We start from the raw sequence: 21,125 nt of genomic DNA, 5'->3' as shown, positions 1-21,125 counted from the left end.
ACCCCCCCCCCCCCCCGCAGAAGCCCACCACCCAAACATCAGAGGGCCAATGCGACTTATTCTTTTGTCTTATTGTCTTGATGTGCCTCGCGCGCAAAACTTTTCTGGGTTAATTTTCATGTTTTTCAATACGAACAATTTTCCAAGCAGATTTGCTGTCAAGGCTGGAATAATTTTCCACACACACACACACACACACACACACAGCACAAATTGCTTGAATAACCTCCAAGAAAAAGACTCTTTTGGCAGCCAATCTGTCATTTGGGTAATCCTTTGACGTTTAACTTCTCAGAATTCTCTCATTTGGAGAGAGCCATGTGGCAGCCGGAAGTCAGCATCTCCCTCCGCCCAGCTGCCCAGCTCGGATACTTCCTTCCAAAAGGGAAAAACTCCAGAGTGCATCCTCTTCTCATTGTCTGGAGGGGTTTTTGTTGTTCCTCCATTCAACAGCTGTGTCCCCAACACAATTAGAAATTATTACCCTAGATATCCGATTGTCTTAACTGATTGTCAATGGCCATAAATTGTATTGAAGAAGGTACACTCCACTCGTACGAGCGCATATGAATGTCTGCATGAATGAATGACTGACTGAATGAACGCTGGAAAGGCCAGGGAAATATTAATGATACGCATACAAAATCAAAGCAGGGAATGGAAATAGGCATGGGGATGGTACCCCCGGAGGCAAGTGCAACGCATTTGTTGCACAACTGTTGGCACTCTTTTTTTTTTTGTGTGCCTCTTTTGTTCTTTCTTTCCACTTTGTCGTGGAGTGTTGTCCGTAGTTTGTTACCCCCTCATGTAGGGCCATCGTAGAGCCTAGACCATGGTCAAGTCATCATCATTGTGGAGTTGCCTGCTGTCGTTTGTCGCTGCCACAAAACGTTGACTTAGAATACTAATTCCAGTTCAGGGCTCTGTTCGGGCCGGATGTGGTGACATTTGGTCGTTCTGTCTGTCTTGCCCTAACACAAATATTGGTAGCAATAAAAAGTTAATAAAGAATATGGACAGGCAAATGTCTGTGCTGTGTGACAAGTGGCTGGCCAGGGCTGGGCTGCGTTAAAGGGAAATCGAATATTATCAAAGATGGCCTTAGAAATGGGGGATATAAAAGTTTTGTTCTAATGGAAATGGCTCAAAGGCGACACTTAAACGAATCCCTTACAAGTAACAAGGAAACATTTAGTTCTTCCGATAAAAATTCATATCATCCCTGGGGTTTTTCTCTCTCTCTCTCTCTCTGTCTGCCTGTCACTTGCCCGCCTTCTGTTTGGATTCTTTTGGGTAATGCATCGCCGTTTAACAATTCATAAACATGGCTCTAACACTGACGCCACTCGTCTCGGATTTATAGAGCACACCACACACACTCCTTCTGTGTCCCCCTGGCACAAGGGAAGTAGTGCAGACAGGGCCTTGCTTATGTATGCAAAACTAGTTCTCGTTTTAGGGCCATGTCTGGGAATCGAATCGAATGGGAATCGAAACCAAACCAAACCAAAACCCAAATGGAAATGGAAAACCGAAATGCAATACTATTTGGGTAGGCACAAGGAGCCGAGGGGAGGATGGATCGCTGGCTGGCTGGCTGGCTGGCTGGTGCGGGGGCCACGCATTTACACGGCCTGGAAGACCATTTTGCGTGTTCGACAAATTTGTAGCTGGCCGCCTGTCGTCCAGACCAGAGGGCCCCCTGATCACGTTTTAATTGTACACAAAGCGACGACAACAAAATGTTTTGCTACTGTCCAACTGTCGACCGTCGTTGTGGTAGTGGTAGACTGGCGCCTGGGCCGCAGGCTAATTAACATTAAGTGTGGGGGTGGAGGCAGAGGCTGAGGCAGAGGCAGCAGTGCCCCGGGGGGATGGATGGTTAGACAGTGTAGTGCAGTGCAGTGTGGCGGGTGGGGGGAAGGGTAACTTTCAAGTCCACAGCCAAACTATCCAAAGCCAAAGCCTCTTGGGTTGTGTTCCCATTCACACTCCAGCTAAAACGTTTTACTTTCTTAAATCGTTTTTAATTTGTGTTTGTTTGTCAAATGGCAATGTGAAACCGATAGACGGCATTTGATAAGAGTGGCAGGAAAGCTGAATAGGGTAGGGGGAGGAGTGAAGATTTGGAATTGGTGATGCGCAAGAGTCACGCAGGGGGCAGGCAGGAAGGGATTTAAATTTATGCGAATGTAGGGAGTAATTAGAGTTGATAAACGCAGTAGAAAATATCACTTGTAACCATCCAATATTCAGATACTGTAAGGAATATCTATTTATTTTAGTAATAATAAATAAATCCTTTAATAAACTCTTCTCTTGGAACGTGTCACGAGCACATCTAAAACTAAAACTCTAAGGAGAACACTCAAAGCATTAACGAACACCTTTGGAACTTAAGTTTGCACTTTCCAAAGTATTTTTCCAACAATCTCTATCAAACGCTTTCCATCTCGTGTCACGGGCACATCCCCAGCTCATTCGGACTCCCGAGAGATCATTGGAAAGCGCTCTCTGGCGTAAGTATCTCAAGGGTTAGCCCCCTAAAATACAAAAAAAAAAAAAAAGATTGTTATGCCTGGCATTTAATTGCCTTGTAAGTGAGGAGCACCGGTAGCAGCTTCTCATTGTTTCGATGTCTCTGCGCTTCGATTCTCGCGTTGCACGCATTTCACAGGCCACAGAAGAGGCACACAAGCAACAACAACAAACAACAGAAGCAACAACAACAACTGGCATATCTCGGGTCGGGTGTGTTCGTTTTCTCCCTGTCTGTGTTCGATATAAAAGATATCGAGTATCGACGACTACTTTGGCTACTGATTTTTGCACCTGTTTAAATGCTTTTGATATTTGTGATCCCATTGATAATGGCCTGGACATAAAACTAGGATGCCATTTAACGAACAAAACACATGCCCCGAATGCTGCACCTTCCCTCCCCAGACCAGAGTCTTGATTGCGGAAATGAGTCGAAAAACGATTCCAGCGAAAGAGTCGCTGCTGCCGCCACATTTATTGGCACATTACCAAGGCACGCATCGAGGCACGAACCAGCAGCAACTTGCCACAGTAGCAGGGAGCGGTGAGGCAGAGGGCAGGCAGCAGTTTGCTTAAACTCTAAATTATATATAAAGCACATGTCACGGGGCACATCCCTGCATACAAATGATGGCCAAATGATGGATTGGCCAACTTCTAGACAGGGCCCAGAGCAGCAGCAAGAACCGAATGGATATGGCTAAGGGCGCGGCTCCAAAAGTCATTTATGGCTGGGCAGGGGATCTATAAATATGCCAAGGAGTTTAGTTACTCGAAGGGGTAGCATCTATGGATCTTACAGTATCTGTATCTGTAGTAAAATAACTTGAACGAATTCTTATGATGTTCTCTACGGTTAAATCCATTTTTGAACCCTTTTTTCAAACTACTCCTTTGGGTAGAGTATCACAAAGTTTGTCAATTTATTGTATCTGTGTCTAGAATTATGCAAATGAGTTTTACCTTGTGGCTTTACCAGAGTGGCATTACGCTGCGCTCAATGGCAATTGCAATTGCAAAAGGTTTAAGCCAATGGATAGGCAAAGGGAAGGGGGGACAGGGTAAAAGCCACTTGCCCCAATGTATCTCAAGCAGCACTAACAGCAACAACAAATGCACAGACACAACAGACATGATGCACTCTTGGACCATGGTCAATAAAGAGACACAGAAGACGCAGCACCGTAGACGAGCGAACGTCTTGTGAGGAGACTGAGAACCAGAACAAGAACTCTTTTGATGTGCAGCCGCCGCCTCCGAACAACACCAAAAGCGGGGCCATTCATTGAAGTCGATTCTCTGACACCTCTGCCCGAGTCCCGTGTCCGTGTCCGAGTCCAACTCCGAGTCCGACTCTGACATCCACTCTCAAATGGTCTAAAAGGCCGCGGCCATTAGCCAATATAGCAGCCACGCAACGTTTTGTATTTTATCATGTCTACAAAAGTCAAAAAGCCATATTACATCATAACCGAAATGGCAGGCAGGTCTCTCCCCCCGTTCCACCCTCCCTCTCTCTCTCTCTCTCTCCATCTGAGAGATGGAAGATGAAAGATGCGATGCAGATGGAAATCGAGTTGGGATTGTGGAGTGGTGGATTGGAGGGGAGGGGTTTTCGTGCCTAAGTGGCCTTTTGGGAAAAGTGTTCTAATAACAAGCCAAAAGGAGATGGAAAATTGTTTGCATTTGTCAAATACTCGCCCCGAAAAGGGTTTCCCTTACCCAACCTCCTTCGCTCTTCTCACAACTGACCGCCGCCGCCGTCGCCGCCAGAGAGAGAGATCGCCAGAGAGATCAATCGGAGATGGGGGCGTGAGGGCCGCCGATGATCGTGACTAACGTGAAATGCACAGAAGAACTCGAAGTACAGCGGGGAAAACTCTTTTCCTTTATGTGTGTGTGTGTGTGTGTGTGTGTGTTTGTGTGTGCTCTTGTCACGAGCTCCTCAGTTGCATCGCATCGGGTCCTTTTTTCCAATGTGTTTCGGGCAAACAATGCAACACCCAGAGAGCGGAAGAGAGATCTCTAGAGCCGTTCTAATAAGCCGAACTCTGGGCCAAACGATCATGTTGTGCAAACAGGAATGGGAGTGAGGGAGTAAGGGAGTAAGGGAGTGGGGGAGAGAGAGCAAAGGCATCTCCCCGCCTAACAAGGCCATGAAAGGAGTTCATTGTGCGTCGCTGTCCATCGCGTCGGTCACTCTTTGAGTGTCATAAAACTGGTCAAAAGAGACGCGAAAAGAACTTAAAAGCCAGCAAACAAAACGATCCATCCACTGCCCTGGCCTTAGCTCTGCCCTGCCCTGCCCTGCCCTGCTCTGCATTCTGTGTGCTGCCCAGCTAGAGCAGTTAATTAGAATGTGAGGATGGATGTAGGTAGGGATGCTGTGGGATGGATATGGCTATATGGTGTAAAGGGTTCCCTTTCAACAGGTATCTCCCACTCCATGCCATTCCGCGGTATTCCATGCTATTCCATGGTATTCCACCATCGATGGCTGCTAGATGGATGGATGGATGGATGGTGTGAGAGAAGTGCGCTAGACAAACAAGCTGGAACCGAAAGGCGGCTCTTGATTGAGTGGCTTGCATATTGAAGAAGGCTTGCAAGGCAGAGGCATCGGCACACACACGAAAAACTCTCTGTATGGAAAATCAAATCAAGTCACCAGCCATGGCCATGGATCCCCACTAGTTATGGAGTCACGTCAGAGCAGAAACTGCAGCTCTAGCTCCTCAATGGCGTGGTGCAAAAGCCTTGGCAATATTTACCAAATGTCAATGCAAAAACGTAGAAGGTGCAATGCAGCAGAGTTGTGAAGAAATACGAGGAAAATAAACCAAAAATCCAAAAGCAAGCGAAAGGGCAACGGAAACAGATCTCCGGCAAAACGAATAGAAAATGCTCTTATGGAAATGGGAAATGGTAGCACAGAGGTTGCCATTCATCTACGGATTCTGTCACAGTCTTAACGATCCTTTTTGCCTTTTCCGAGAGTATAAATATCACTAAACACAGGCGCAAACGATCGCGCACGTTTGGTAATGGATCACACGATCTTTTCTCTTCTTTTCTGTGGCTGTGGCAAAAACCCAACCAAGACTTGAGCCAAGTGCATGCCCATGGCCTGGGTAGCTGTGCCTGCCAATGGCTCTGCCTCCGAGGAGTCTCTGACTGTGGCTCTTCGTTCGGGGGTCTGGGGTCTCGGTCTCGGTCTCGGTCTGGGTCTGGGTCTGGGTCTTTGGTCTGGCAACTAAAATGACATTGACAGTGACACTGCTCCAGCAACTGCTCTTGCAGAAGCCCAAGCGATTGAGTGTGGAGTGCAGTGTGTGGAGCGAGCTCTGGGTTTTGGGTTAATACGTGCACTAAGCATATCAGTTAACCATACAATAACCCAGAGAGCAACCAGCCAGCCAGCCAAACGTTCGCATAAGTGTTGCGAGCTGCTGAAGAAGCTTTAAGTGTCAGCTCAGGTGATTGCTGGCCTGAAGTGGAAGCCGTGGCAAGAATGGGCCATGCAGCAGCAGCCGGAGAAGAAGGTCGCACACGTTGCAATCGGAGCACAGGCACAGCACAGAGACCCCAAGCCACACATAGAAGAGGAGATCTGTCCTAATGATGTCAACCCTTTCCACATACGACACATAGGTGCATCCACATGTGCTGCATGGGATAGGATAGAGGGGATTTTCAGCCGCTGAACTGCTGGACAGCTGGCTTTGCCCCATTAGACTAATTTAACGAGCTGTAACATAAATTCTCCATCCATCCATCCATCGATGAGGAGGCTGAAGAGGAGTAGGACGACTCAGATCAGAGCTCCTGCTGCGGTGGTCGATCTACTGATCTCTGGATCGTTGGATCGTGGGTTTTCCCACTAAAAAAATTTGTGACTTTTTGACTTCTTTACGAGCTATCAAAATCACTTGTGAGAGAGAGAGAGAGAGAGAGAGAGGCTCAGGCAGTGGCGACTGCGTGAGGCCTTTAAATCTAATTTCGTTTTCAAAAAATAAATAAGGGTAACAAGATAAGACAAGGCACTAAAAACCAACAACAACAGCAACAGCAACAGCAGCAACAACAACCAATAATCAGGCAACCAGATACAGGCCCGGGCCGTTGGACGATAAGGATCAGGCAAGAGGGAGAAGGAGAGGTCCAGACCAGACCAGAATCGAGTTGATTTTGTTCTGTTCTTCACTTTGTGAAGTTGGAGTTGGAGGAGTTCGTTAGGCGTTTTGTCCTCGTAAATGTTTGAGGTGCTGGATGCACAAATTAATATTGTGGATTGCGGTGTGCGGTGTGCGGTCCTCTCTCTCCCTCTTCACTCCTCTGTATTCGCTGTCGGGGGCCAAATACACACCGTAAACGAAGACAAAAGGACATCATCAAGCAACCAAAACAGAACAATGGGCAAATTTGTCGTAAAGATGCAGCAGCAGAAGCAGCAGAAGCAGCAGCAACATAAACAGCAACAGAGAGAAAGTCCACGAAAGGATTTATGCAGCTGTAACAGTGTCTGGTCTGGTCTGGTCTGGTCTGGTGGTGCTCTGGGTCTGGGGGTTAGGTCATTCTGGTCATTACGATTCAGGATGATGATCATGATGATCATGGAGGATGCTGCTTTATCGTTGGCATGCGTATGCCTGACCTGTAAGTTCACTGGACACGCATGCGCCTCTGCAGAGCAAAAGAATGAACTGAAAATGTACGAAGAAATGGCAATTGATGGACCCAAAGGTTACCCTGGAGGTAGTGAAATGTACTGAGAGTAGAATGGAAGAAGTAAACCTTCTCCACTTGATGTTGGACTCGATATACCTCTTATTGATGGGTCAGACACACACAGGAATGAATCCGAATGAACGAAACAGATACGAGAAGCACCAGAGACCAGACCGGATCAGGTCGTACCTTAATCGCAGCACTTTAATCGACACGCAAAGTTCGTTTAAGTTAAATAAACGTTTAAACGAGAACACGGCGCACAAGAGAAGGGCACGGGGAACGGGGGCAGAATGGGAATGGCAATGGGAATGAGCCGCAACAAAAGGCCAGAAAAGAACAAGCGAACGGCATGCGCTACACGCAGAACTTGTCCAGAGGAGAGACCAGAGATGGGGAACACAGGGGAAGGCAGGGACTCGTACTCCACGAGTCGTTGGGTAAAAGGGCCACAAATGGACAGAGAGAAGGAGAACATCCATCCGAAATGCGTGCCCCGGCTGGGTGTGTACGAAATGTTTAAATTAAGGTGCATATCAAGTGCACCAGATCACTAATTACCAGCGCCAGCTACGGACTACAGCTACAGGCCAGAGCCTGACTTTGGGAATCCCTTTTGGCGTCTTCAGTTTTTGCAGATCTCGTGTGAGCCAAGCGCCTACATGGATCAAGAGAGACAGAGAGAGAGAGAGAGAGAGAGAGAGCGGGGTTAAAGGTGGGAATCGAAAATCAATAAAGATGAGCCCCAGATATTGTGCGGGGTATTTGCCAAGTGCCGTGTGATTTGCTCTTGGCCAGCTTTAAGTGGGTTAATGTCTTGCTGGAAGCAAGAACAATGGAATTGTCCATCAACCGATGGATGCTTGGGATAACAAATGCATACGAGTATCTGTATACGATTGGGAATGGAATGCCATGAATGTTTGTTCCTAGCAGCAAAACTTCCTGAATTCTTAAAGCTTCTTCAACTTTAATGATCTCTGACTGGCAATCACACAGCTAGATAGATACTCGCACTCGCACTCGCACTCGCACTCAAACTAGTACTCGTTTTGACTATTTGTCAGTGATTTGTGGCATTTGCTAAGAACACGCCCCATTCCGCTGCCTTTGGGGGCTGCATAAAGAAGTCTCTCTCGAGAAGTGATTAAGGCCGCTACCGGACACACACAGTCGCTGGGTGTATGACGACGTTTGCCTTTTCAACAACAAATTTAATGCAAATTTGTGCATAAACATGTTTCCATTATAATGTGTCAATAATAATATTTGCCATTATATTTCCACATACGAGCATTTCTATGTATATTGTCTCTCTTCCATTCCATTGTCAGAGTTCTTAAAATGCAAATTTTGCAGCCACTCCACTGGGGTTGCAATTATTTAATTTAATTTCATAAACATGTTCTTACGTCTCCTCCGTGTATTATACGACGATATATGCTTTGCATGCATTCATTTGAAAGCTGAGGGAACATTAGCATTAGCATTGCGAACGGTGATAAATAATTAAAAAGCGACTGCTGCAGGTGCTGCTTCGCTTCGCGTCTTGAACTATTTTTAAAGATGTGCTCAGACGACGCTGTCGCAGAGTCCGGCACAGTCTTTGTCTCCAGCTGCTCCACGGAACTCCTCCATTAGTAATGCATCTTTCAAACACTTACACACACGGACAGCAAGACAGCCAGCCAGCCACAGACAACGACTCACCTGTTGTTAGATTGAGAATGGGGGGGTAGAGCATCAATAAAGCATCTTGAAAGCGTTCTTTGGCGCCATGTACCATGAGTATCGATCGTAATATGATCCTCCAACCCGCTTGTCTACACACAACCAGCGACCATGATGGGCCCATCGATGTGGCGCCTGCCCCGGGCCTGGGCCTGCCTTTTTGACAGTCAATAAAATTTTGAAATGTTATACTTTTTGGTTCGATTTTATTTTGTAACCCCCCGCTTTGCGTGTCTCTCTCTGTGTCTATCGTTTTTCGTCTAAATGGCTTTTTGATTGGAGAGAGATTGGGAGGCGATCGCGATGAGATGAGATGAACCACTTTTTCAGCCACGACAGCGAGAGAGGCAGGTGGAGGGGCCATAGAGACTTGACGAATGATATTGATATACCACTGAAATCGGATTTAAAGAGTTGTTTAGCTTAGAATGTGGGCTTAGCTCGGATGCCTTTAATGGGAATGGTTTAATTTATTCCATTTTATGGCTGAAAGAAAAACCAAAGACTTGGAGAACGAACTTTAGGCGCGGGGAGAGAAATTGTTAGAGAAAAGCATTTATTTGCTATTTATTTATGGCTGTGGAGTCCACGGTGTGGACTAGCTCGAATCCCTTTTAATTATAATTAAATTATTAAATTCAATTCAATTGCAAATTTCTCTAAATTCAAGCAAATAATTGTAGAATATATAAGAGATGGGTGATGGATCCATTCTTTTAGTTATCATTAATTTGTTCACATCTTCAGCATAAATCCTTCACATTTATTTTCCCAATTTAATTGATTTTCTAAAGTTTAATGTACTTTTTGTAGCTTTTTCTTTTCTTGAGCCTAAACCCTTTTTTATTTATTTATTTTCTGTCTGACTGACTGTCGCTTTTTCTTTTGTTTATTTACTATGACTGTTTAATAAACTATAAAAATAAATTTAGAAACAATGACGACAAAACACACGTTGGAATGTGGATCGTCAGTCGATGATTGTCAGGCGGTCAAAACGCACAATGGCATGGCGTGCGCTGCCTCCGCCTCCGCCTCCTCCTCCTCCATCCCCACTCTAGCTGCTCCATTATGCATATTGATGATATGTGGCAGCTCCCAAGCCCTCCCCCCTGGCCTGCTTTGATGGTTTATTGTCATCCGTTAAGGCGTCAACATATCTGACATGGCCAGAAGTCAGAATCGGTGAATATAATCGTAATGTAATGCCCGATTCTGCATCCAAGATACTTACCGACCGAATCCTGTGCCTAGGCTCTCTCGTGTCGCTGCGAGTTGTCTCATTCATCATTCAACGCCGTATTGAATTCACTTTACGGGGCACAGTCGGGTACGTCGGGCCATAAACAAAGTTTTGGGCCGTTCGGTGGAGCCCTGCTTCTGGCTGCTCGCTGCCTCACTGACTCCCTAATTAAGTGATTAAAATTCTGGCCATCAACGAGGCGTATGACTTTTGTATGTGTTAATATAAAGTTTATTATTTGAAGCAGCACGTGGTCGGTCGGTCGCCACTCGACAGTTGCCAGTGCTCTTGCTCTGCTCCAGGGATGGCTAACGCACTCTTTGGGCCATATAGGATCCGACCCATAGGCCTAATGCTCATGACCACAGCATATCAAATAGTAGAAGTCACCGAGTCGAACCGAACCGAACCGAACCGAACGACAAATATCTGTGCGTAACATTTGTGGCATTTATAATTTACAGCAATCCATCCATCGATTGCAATAGGCAGCACGACAGACAGACGGACACGGACAGACAGAGACAAAAGGCAGGCACTTAACGGCCTGCTATATCGGTTTTATTATCGACCATCGGGCATCGGTCGGTCGGACGGTTGGTCGATCGACTTGCAACAAAATGTTGATTGAATTTATGCCAAAGCATTCGCTTTTTGGTGTTGCCATTGACAGGCCCCGCCCCTGTTTTTGGCCCGTGTTTAGAGTAAAGACACCGCTCGCCCGATCAGATTGGATATTTGGTTTGGAGCAGCACTGATTTTGATAAAAGAATGGAATGGCGGCTGAATACCAATATAATTTATTAGCTTTGATCCTAAGAATGTTGTGCGGTAGCCAAAGAACAAACTCAGCTGCTGACAGCCAAATAGATACATCCGATAGCTAGCTATGGACAGAAGAGACCTGACAGGCATACACCATACCTAGATATATATTTCTTAATTAAAAAGGGGCATGAAAAGCTCTTCTTTAGCTATGAAAATATCTTAATTGATCGTTATTTTGATAGTACAATCAACGCAAGAGATACTTAAAGTCCAAACAGAATGAGCACGAGTCTAAGAACAGTTTTGAATGAGAGGATCTTATTTACTGATCATTTTGATGGAATTTTCAACGAAAATCACACCGTTTCCATTCCAAAAAGTATCCTGCTTTCAAGTATTCGAAGATATGCGATTATATCTGCTATTATATTCCAAATAAATGATGTCTCTGTATATGAAAAGTATCTTTAAACACATTCAAATTTGTATCCTTTCACACCTAAGCTGTGTGATGTTCACAGCCCAAAAAATAAATATTAAAATAATTTGAAAATTTAAATTTTCATAATAATTTTTATTATTTTCTTTTGATGCATAAAATTAAAAGCCAATCTATATAGATAGATACGTATGTATATAGTAACTACAACTAAAACTACAAATATAAAAATATATAATAAAATACTTAGCACAGAATTAAGATCGAACCTTAGACATGACAATTTCTATGTACAATAATAGCATTTTGAGGGTGTGGGTCGGGTCGGGACTTATTTTCTTGCTACTTTTCTCACTTTTGTTTATACTATAGATCCTAGACTTCCTCTTGGATACAATTCAAAATGAAGATACATTATGTACAGTTTCTTTTTCAAGGAGTTTGGGTTGGGTAAAAGGGGAAACATTTTCTCTGGCTGTAAAAATAATTTTTGGATTTGAGCTCTCAATAGGTGTTCGAGTACGAGTACATGTGTGTGTGTGTGTGTGTGTGAGTGTGAGAGAGAGTGCGATGCAACTATCTGGGCATCTCTTTCCAGCAAACCAGTCTATCGCCATCTCTGTCTCTGTTGCTCTCTGTCTCTGTCTCGTGTGCGAGTGAGGCCCGCACATGAAATTAACATTTAACAAAAAAAAATACACTAAAAAATCAACAACAAGTGGTGTAGGGTGGAGGGGGGCGAGGAGAGGGAACTGGGGCTCCTCCCACCGCTCCAACGATCGATCCGCTTAGACGCACACAAAGATACCGCGCATCGCACTGGCCGCATTGTGGGCCACCGCGAAGCCGCTGCGTGCCGCCGCTGTGGCTGCCCCAAAGGGAGACGACACCACCGCCTCCTGGCCACCGCCCAGCTTCTGCCGCTTGACGGCCTCGTGTTCGCTGGAGGAGGACGAGGAGGTGTGGATGGAGCTGCTGCTGCTGCTGGCGGTGCTGCACTCGGCCTCCAGCTGATAGAACTTGCGACGCGGCGCCTGCTCCTGCTCGTCCTGCAGGCTGCAGGCATCGCTGTCATTGAAGCTATGCACGGAGCTGCGCGACGTCTTCATGCTGAGGTCCATGGGTCCATCCTGGGCAACTGTGGAAGCGGGCTGCTTCTGCTGCGGCTGCTCCTGCTGCTGCGGCTTCTCCAGCTGCTGGTGCACTGTGGTCTCACCGCCAATCGAGCAGACGGAGACGGGCGACAGGGATTGCATTTTGGCGGCAAAGCTGAGGGGGCTGCTGCTCTGCGACTTGGCCATGGGAATGGGGCTGGAGTGGTGCGTAGAGGGGTGGCTCACGGACAGCTGGGTGGTGGGTGTAGCACGGATGGCGATGGGATGCATCAGCGTCTGGCTGTGGTGACTGTGATGGCTGTGCAGACTGTGATGGCTGTGCACGGACTGCACATCCTCCTCCTGCAGGCACACATCGATGGGAGTCTGTGGGCGGGCTGGGGGCGAGGGCACTGCTGCCACACTGGGCGGTGTGTAGCGGCTCTGGGACTCCACCGAACCGGCCGAGTCGACGCTCTGGCGGTGCTTGTACATCTCCTGGCGGTAGGCGGCATCCGCGGCCGCTGCAGCCGCCGCACTGGCATGGTAGCCGGGGAAGAGCAGATGCGGGGGCAGTTGGAAGGCCGACTGGGGGGTGGCCATCATGCTGAAGAAGGGCAGGGCCGCTGCAGCGGCGGCATCGGCGGGATGGCGGGCGCCGAAGGGCTCGGCCAGGTAGCTGGGATACCCCAGGAGGGGCATGTGTGGGTGGCGTTGGTGCTGCTGCTGCTGGGCCTGGGCCTGGGCCTGATGCTGCTGATGCTGGTGATGCAGATGGGCGGCGGCTGCGGCCATGTCCCCGAATCCAGGTGTGTGTGGGGAGCCGACAGGCGAGGAGGTGACTCCGCCCGCGGACTGTACCTTGCCGGCCGCAGCGGCGGCCTGTTCGTGCTCCTGCAGCAGGCAGTGGATCTTGAACCAGTTGGAGCGGCGGCCGTACCGCGAGCCGCCCTTGGACATGCCCACATTGTAGCACTTGCGGAGGCGGCAGGCCTTGCAGGTGGTGCGGTTCTTCTTGTCAATGATGCACTTGCCATCGTTCTTGCACTCGCTGATGGTGCTAATATTGTTGTAAGATCGGCCAAAGAATGACTGCAAATGGGAGAGAAGATGAGGAAAATAAGGGGTTAGTTGTGGCATTCGATAAAGAGCAGAACGAGCAGGGATTTTGCAGTCCCATTCCTCATTCATTCATTCTTCATTCAGTTTTTTCATGCGATAGAAACTTACCTTGCAGCCCTCGCAGGTGAAGGCTCCAAAATGGAAGCCCGCCGCCGGTTCGCCGCACACTTTGCATGTCTGGTTCATCTGTAATTAGTTGAGAGAGAGAGAAATCCATCGTTAGTAAGGGTTTAATCCACTGGTAATCCATTGAGTGAGTTGTCGCACGTTTGCCGCTCTGAACACTAACCAAATTGAACACCATCTTGCCAGGAGTTCGGTTTTCTCTTTCACTCTTTTGTTCTCGTTAAATTTTTCGGCACTTTTTCTTCTCTGAGAGAGGACGCTGCTGCTGCGATCTGTTCGTTTGGGACGCTGCTAAGCAACTGATGCTGACTCTCAACGGCACAGGACATTTATAGTAGTAGTACAGAAAAGACTCTACGCTGCGATCCTCGAAGGCATTTTTTTACGACAGGCAAAAAACTTAAGCTGCCGGATTATGCAACCCTACTATGCGTTCATTTTTCAGAGTTTCATTTTTTCGCGCTGTCCAGTCATAAAACTCAGGTAGCAAGTTTCCCTCCCTCCCTCTCAGTATGTACTGTTTTTTTTTTTATAGATGAAGTCATTACGCGGCAGGGCAGTACGGGGCCTGTGCAATTTCCATTACATTTCCCTTAAAAAAATGCAACAGCAGTCCAGACCTTGACGTCTGGCCATAAAAACACATTTCGAGAGTCAACAAACAGAAAGAAGAAAAAAAACGAAGATAAACCGAAAATATGAAAATTCTGTTCTGTGTGCCAAAAAAAAAAAACAAACTACACAAGAGATGGAAATGTTTTTCGCGTGAAACTGTAAAAAATCAAAGTAGTGCAAGAGATCATAAAAATGTGCTCTGCCGACGGGCGCGACCCAAAAAAAAAAAAGGAATACAAAAACGTGAATTGACTTTGCTTGGTGTCTCCCTCTAAGGCTCTCGCTCTCTCATTCCCAAAAGATCTTCCCAAAGAAGAGGAAAACTTACCTTTAGTTTTTGTTGTGTGTTGGGTTGTTGTAGATTTGTAACTTGTGTGTGTTTTTGTTGTATTATGAATTTTTAATTGCACGTGTGGATGCAGCAGCACTTTTTCCACTTTTTGTTCACTGAGTTTTTCCTTTAGATTTTTCTCTGATTTCTCTGATTTAAATTTTGGTTCTCACTTTTTTCGGTTCAGTCTCTTTCCGCTGATCTGATTGATTTCTTGACGCTTGCGACACACACGATATGCGATGATATTCGAGAGGCACTTCCAGTACGTAACGCGCTCTGGTCTCTGGTCTACTCTTTCGGTGTGTAGTGTCTCTGTAACTGACTCTTCGGGCCACTAGCTGCGACTGATTTCTGGCTTAAACCCGTCTCTGGCAAGAAGCATTTCTGTGTGTCGTGTCGCCCCGTACTGGCCCAAAACTCTGCAGCCTTATGTACACGCACACAGCCATCCAGCCACACAAACACTTTGATGCGGCGTTTACCCGTTTCTCTCTCACTCTCTGATAAATCACGATCAAACAACCACCACTGCAGAGCCTCACCACACCATCAACAGCAAAGCGGAGATCGAGAGCGGAACATCCGGAGAGCATTCGAAACACACGCACACACACACACACCCAGTCATTGAGTGGAATGTTAAGTCGCTGTTGGGCCACTGTTAAGGCTCTGCTGTTAGATGTGAACAGCTCTCGCTCTCACTCTGTGGGGAGCAGCTCTATTTGCATTGCTCTGATATTATTCGTTATTCGGTTATTTATTAAAGAGACACTCCACTTCCACTCACATGCTATATGGCTATAAGGGCGTCTGGAATTGTATCTCTCGCACTCACTCACACTCTCTGAATGCTATTGACTTCATTTTTAACATGGGGCGGGGCCTTTACGATCGCTCTGAAAATCGAAATGGTTGGAGGAGGCTTTTTCCGATTTTGTTATAAAAAATATCATGGAAGATCCGTCGGTGCATGTGGGGGGTTTACTTTGAGGAAACTACGATTGATCTAGGATTTTATGTGATAACCGCTATATGAATCATCTCTGACACAGCTCATGGAAACTACTTTTCATCATAATTGGCAGATATTTCAACAAATTCATAGAGGAACTATAACTCTACTTTAACTCCAACAATTCCCTATGTAAATTACCCAATGAAGGCTTCATAATATTTTAGTTCCATGTTTGACCACAAACTAAAGTCAATTTGCAGCTTCATTTCCTATTTTGTGCATACAAAAGAACCTTATGGTAGCACTTAACTCTTTTTATGAGAGCCAAAAAGGAAGTTAGGAGCTACCTGTTCCACACCACACACATCAACCTAACCCTTTTATGAAGCCTTTTTCCTTTGTGCGCCTTAACCCTTTTATGGAACTGCATTGTGCCCGGAAAGGGTTCGCTGAGTGGGAGATGCGAACATCCTTGACTTTATAATTAGGCAATTTATATAGCCTGGGGAGTATCTAAGCCGATTTTAGGTTTATATCTTGGCCATATCGAATGTACTTTTTGATGTAAAAAACATCGTTAGGGAGTGGATTCCTGGAAGATTCTGTAGTTTAGTTTCTGTTGCATCAACCGGAGGCTCTTCCATGTAAAAAAAGTGCCAACAAAGGCTTGCAAAAAAGTCAAAAAACATCTAGAACCCTCCTCGAAATGAGCTATCTTCCTCTCTCTTTCTGTTGAACCTTTCCACCGTGTTTTTTTTCTTCTTTTCTAATCGATTCATTTTTATTGACTCTCTGTCTGGTTCGCTGTCTGCTTTTCTCACACACCATAAAAAAATGAAGCAGCGTCTTGCGAAAAATTCTCTTAAAAATATAAAAAACACAAACGTTTTCGCGAATTTCCGCAAATGGGTAATTTTCCCCGAGTAATTAGTTAGCCCGAAAGGAGGGAGAGGAGGGGCATAAAAACCAAAAGAAACAGAACGAAAAAAATAAGGACAATGTGACTTTAATCCGGTTTAATCCCCTGGCTTAAGTTTTTTGCCGCTTTCAGCCGTTGGTCGTTCAGAGAGAGAGAGAGAGAGAGAGCGAGAGAGAGTGGGCAACAAAAAACCAGCCGCGGGAGTACGTACTCTGGAGACGACGAGTTGAGTGTCGCGTCGGCGGACACCGAGCACCGGTCACCGGTCACCGGGCATCATCATAATTATGATCCTAGGATAATCTGCAGCTTAGGTAAGCTGATCCCGCGATTAGGTAACGAAATCGCGAGCTTAGGTAGCCACAAGAATTGGCCTAAAAAGTAACCTAAACGCGACGAGACGCTCGGCCACGCACACGGCCGCGGGCATAGGCACGGGAGGAGGAGTCATAAAGTCAGGCTGGTCGGCCTGCGTCCTAACCATAAAAAGTCGAGCAGCAGTTGCCCGTAACCCGCGCCAAAACAGAGCAACCCAACAGTCCACCCATCCACCCATTTACACAGTTTTTTAAGTGGAAAAGGGATAAAACCGACCGTTGGTATCACATGCTCACAAATGTTTCACCTTGAGACACGGCACAGGGCCTCAGTTCATGTCCAGGACCTCATATAAAAAAGTCAATTGCTGCGTAGAGTTGCGTAAAAAATGAGTTTCCAGGGAAAACAGCGTCAAGGTCGCTAGTTTTTAGCACACACACGTTCCTTTCCAGTGCAAGGAGGCTGCTAAAAAACGGTCAACGCTTAAAAAACACAATAAAAAATAGAGTGTAACAGAGCTGACTTTTTGACTTTTCAACTTCGCTTAATTGCCCAAAAGTCGTAAATAGATGCAAACCAAAAGTAAATACAGACGGAAATGTTAGCTAGCTACTAAATTATGCCAGGCAGTACGAGCTCCCCCCGTCCGTTGCGTATATCAGGCCTCAAAATGTCAGAGAAGTCAACTCGTTTCGCATTTACATAGATTTGATTGCATCATTTTGACCAAACGACTGTATAACCAGCACATATCAATCACCCTCAGAGATGGGCAGACGGACAGGCACAGGCACAGGTCCAAGCCCAGAGTCGAACTTGCGCCTCGGATTTAGACTCGTGTTCGCTCTCAAAACTAATTTGCATATTTTTGATTTAACAGCTCGGACTTAGGTTAGTCGGTAACAAAGCAGCCAAAACACTGGACCCCCAGATCATTTTGTTTTTTTTTGCCAGCCACATCGTTATTGTTATTGTAATTATGTGTGAAAAATTTACATTTTGTCGATCCCTACACCAAGTTGGACGCGTCTACAAAGATACGCCAGATTAAGCCACGAATTCATCTTATTTTGTTAAATACTTGAATGGCCAACATTACAATTAGTAAATTGATGGCTTACAAGCCACAGATTTGGGCATAATACTTCAGATAAACCAATGAATCACATCACATCACACACATCGGGGATCGGAGATCGGATCGGATCGGATCGCCTTTGAGTTCGAGTCTGCTGCTATGGTTTTGAGATGTATTCATTATATTCGATGACTATTCAAGTTTCATTATAATACGAATACGAGTATTCACGAATACTGGCTGTAAAAATAGCTTCGATGACGACGGGCAGCAGCAGGAGGAGCCACCATTATTATTTGTTATTTGTTATATAAAAATAAGGTGGAAAATGTTTATTGTTTACAACAAATTTTCCCTCAGATACTAATTGCTTGGATCTATTATTATCTAGACATGTTTAGGAACTGCGGAATGTCTTGAAAATGAAAGGGAATTCTTTGCTATTATTTTATTTAGAGAGTTTTTTATTGGAAATCGGAAACCTCTCCCCAAAATCCCTACGTATAGCTCATCGAATGCTTCTCCTATACAGCACACAAATAATCATTTGCCATTTGCGAAAAATTAGAAATTCATTTGGAGGAAGGGGAAACGAAAGCAAGAAAAGTCAATAAAACTTGTTTCGCTAATTTCTCAGGGGCATTTGGAAGTGAAAAAGTTCTTCTACTGTATTTCGGTCTTTGATTTGTTGTCTGTTTGGTTCCATCTGACAAATGTCTTGTGTGTTTTTAATTGTGTGTGTTTCGGTAATGTCTTCATTACCTTACCCCTTTTTGGCTGCTCTCCTCCCTGCCCTCTCTCTGTGCGGATTGAAACTCGTTCTATGGTTTAATGGGCTTAGCATTTGGGCAGATATGTATGAATGCTTGATATATGGCTAGCAATTTTATTGATTCTCGCAACGGGATGGAACGCATGGATGGTAGTTGGTTTATCAGTGGACTGATCGGACAATTGGTTATTGTATTGGAATTATGAAATTATGCAAATATCGAATTATGATCGAGGCAGCAACCAAGGAGACACACAAAAGGGTTGAAATGTTAAGACATTTGGCAAATATAAGATTTATAATCGAGTGTGACAGCATAAATAATAATTACGCTACAATTATGACATTTTTGTTCGGGAATTATTCATAATTTCCACTGATAAGCCATTGGCCCAAATCTGTGGCTCTTGCTTACGCGAACTTCTGATGGAGTTTCCACCGATTTAATGTTCTGTTCCACAAACTTCCCACGGATCACACGGATCACCAGATACCAGATACCAGTTCGGAGATCGCCAGAGATCGCTAACGATATGTTAATGTTGGCTAGCCAAAAGAACACGAGTGCAAGAGCGAGTACCCACATGTTTAAGATTAGACATTACTCTACGACTCGGACTGGGACTGGGATTGGGATTGGGATTGGTATTGGGATTGGCAAAACCCCCTAGCGGAAGTCGAAGCTGCGTTTGCGGTTTGCGTACCGTGCCACCGCCGCCTGCTGCGGGGAAATGCAACAAATTTTCCAAAGCGTTTCGCGGTTTTTCACACACTCTCTGCTGATCTCAATTAAATCCGTTGCCAGACTCTCAAACTCTGGACTGGCTCTGTGGACTCTCTCTCTCTCTCTCTCTGGACTCTTTGGACTTGTTTGATCAGAGTATCCTGGCTTTGGAATTTTCGAAAGATTGCACAAGTAACACAAGCAGAGAGGAAAAGGGATCGCTGATCGGTTGACTGACTGCCTGGGGCAAAACATGGTCACCTAATCCACGTCTAATGCTCGTTAATCCATCGCCAGGCCACCGGCTAGCCACAAGTTAAGCTAACTGGGAAAAAACGCAGTCAATGGACAGCCTGCTGGGAAAGTCCCCGTTCTTCCGTCAGTGACCAACATCTTGTGCCTCGCCATAGCATATTTACTACGAAGTAAGTGAGAGATCACTCTGATCGTACAGATTAAACAATATGACTTTGGCAATACCCAAGGGAGAGATCATACATAATAAGTACAGGGAGAACGCACGGAACAGAGACTGGAGAATCTGCAGAGGAAGTGATTCCCCACTCTATAGTTGTTCCTATAGTTTGAGCATTTCTTGCACGATCTATAATTCCCATAGAAAATTTCATCAAGTGCAAGACCTCACATTTATTTCCTGGAATGCATATTACTCGTACCCGTACTCCTAATCGTACTCGAGTATAAATATGATTTCACTTATCAATTTTAATGATCGCTATAAAAATACTGACCGGATGCGAGTCCCACCCAATCCTCCCGCGTTGCCAAGGGCCCCAACCCATTGAGGGTTTCTGTTGGGCAACAAGTGCAACAGCCACAAACGCCCCCAAAAGCAGCACCAGCAGCAGCAGCGCCATCGTCATCGTTATGGCGTTGGCTCGGCCACTGGACACAAACAAACGAAAACAGAAAAAAAAAACACTCAGTTATGCAAAGCGCATTTGTGCAACGATCGGCGGACCATCGAGCGAACGATCGTTTGGTTTGGAATGGAATACGCCTTGGCATTCAGAACGCGCTGCATTTCCTGCCCGCCACAAGAGTCGGGTCAAAAAACTCGCCCACACTTCATAGAGCAAAGGAGGAGGAGGCAACGTCGCCAGAGACGAAGTCAGTGTCCAGTGTCCAGTGCCCAGTGCCCACAGTACCCACAGCCAGTGCCAGTGCCAGTGCCAGAGTTCGTTTGTCTAACTGTTATAATGCTTAATTAATTGATGTGCCCTTTGGCCGATTTAAAATGCAGCTCAGCATTGCTGTGGATCGGCCATAAAGACGTCTGGCTGGCGCCGGTTGCCAGAATTTAGGGGTTTACCCTTTCGAATCGATGGCCAGTGCATACCCTAAAGGGAGGACTACGGACCACGGACTCCGAACTCCATTCATGCCGATCACTGTTCCATTTCCAATTAGTTGCACGTTCTCGCTATGCTAATGACTGTTGCCTGTTGCCTGTTGGCTGTTGCCTGGCAGCAGCAACAGCAGCAAATGCATCGAATGTTCTTCTTTGTCGTGGATTTTTCCACCTTATCATGTCCTTCCGCTAGCTTTTGGCAGACCGCTTTTGCAGCGGCTTTCTTTGTGTCTTGAAGTCTCTTTG

The 21,125-nt window shown here is 45.9% G+C and overlaps 1 protein-coding gene across 2 annotated transcripts; it reads right to left on the bottom strand.

The window, feature by feature from the left end:
• Window positions 1-11,635: 11,635 nt before the first annotated feature.
• On the bottom strand, window positions 11,636-14,767 carry LOC117580117 (zygotic gap protein knirps). 2 transcript variants are annotated; one of them, XM_034266406.1, is made up of 3 exons: window positions 14,736-14,767; window positions 13,775-13,852; window positions 11,636-13,636 (listed from the first exon to the last, which is right to left on the bottom strand). In XM_034266406.1, the coding sequence occupies exons 2-3, from the start codon at window positions 13,850-13,852 to the stop codon at window positions 12,239-12,241; spliced, it is 1,476 nt and encodes a 491-aa protein (XP_034122297.1). In that variant the 5' UTR covers window positions 14,736-14,767; the 3' UTR covers window positions 11,636-12,238. The 2 variants fall into 2 exon arrangements, with proteins under 2 accessions (XP_034122297.1, XP_034122296.1); XM_034266405.1 differs by lacking the exon at window positions 14,736-14,767 and adding an exon at window positions 13,956-14,030.
• Window positions 14,768-21,125: the final 6,358 nt, after the last annotated feature.

This window comes from Drosophila guanche, unplaced genomic scaffold (assembly GCF_900245975.1).
Source record: "Drosophila guanche unplaced genomic scaffold, DGUA_6, whole genome shotgun sequence".
NCBI lineage: Eukaryota > Metazoa > Arthropoda > Insecta > Diptera > Drosophilidae > Drosophila > Drosophila guanche.
The sequence above is the reverse complement of the archived record's forward strand: the minus strand, read 5'-3'. Positions and strand labels throughout refer to the sequence as shown.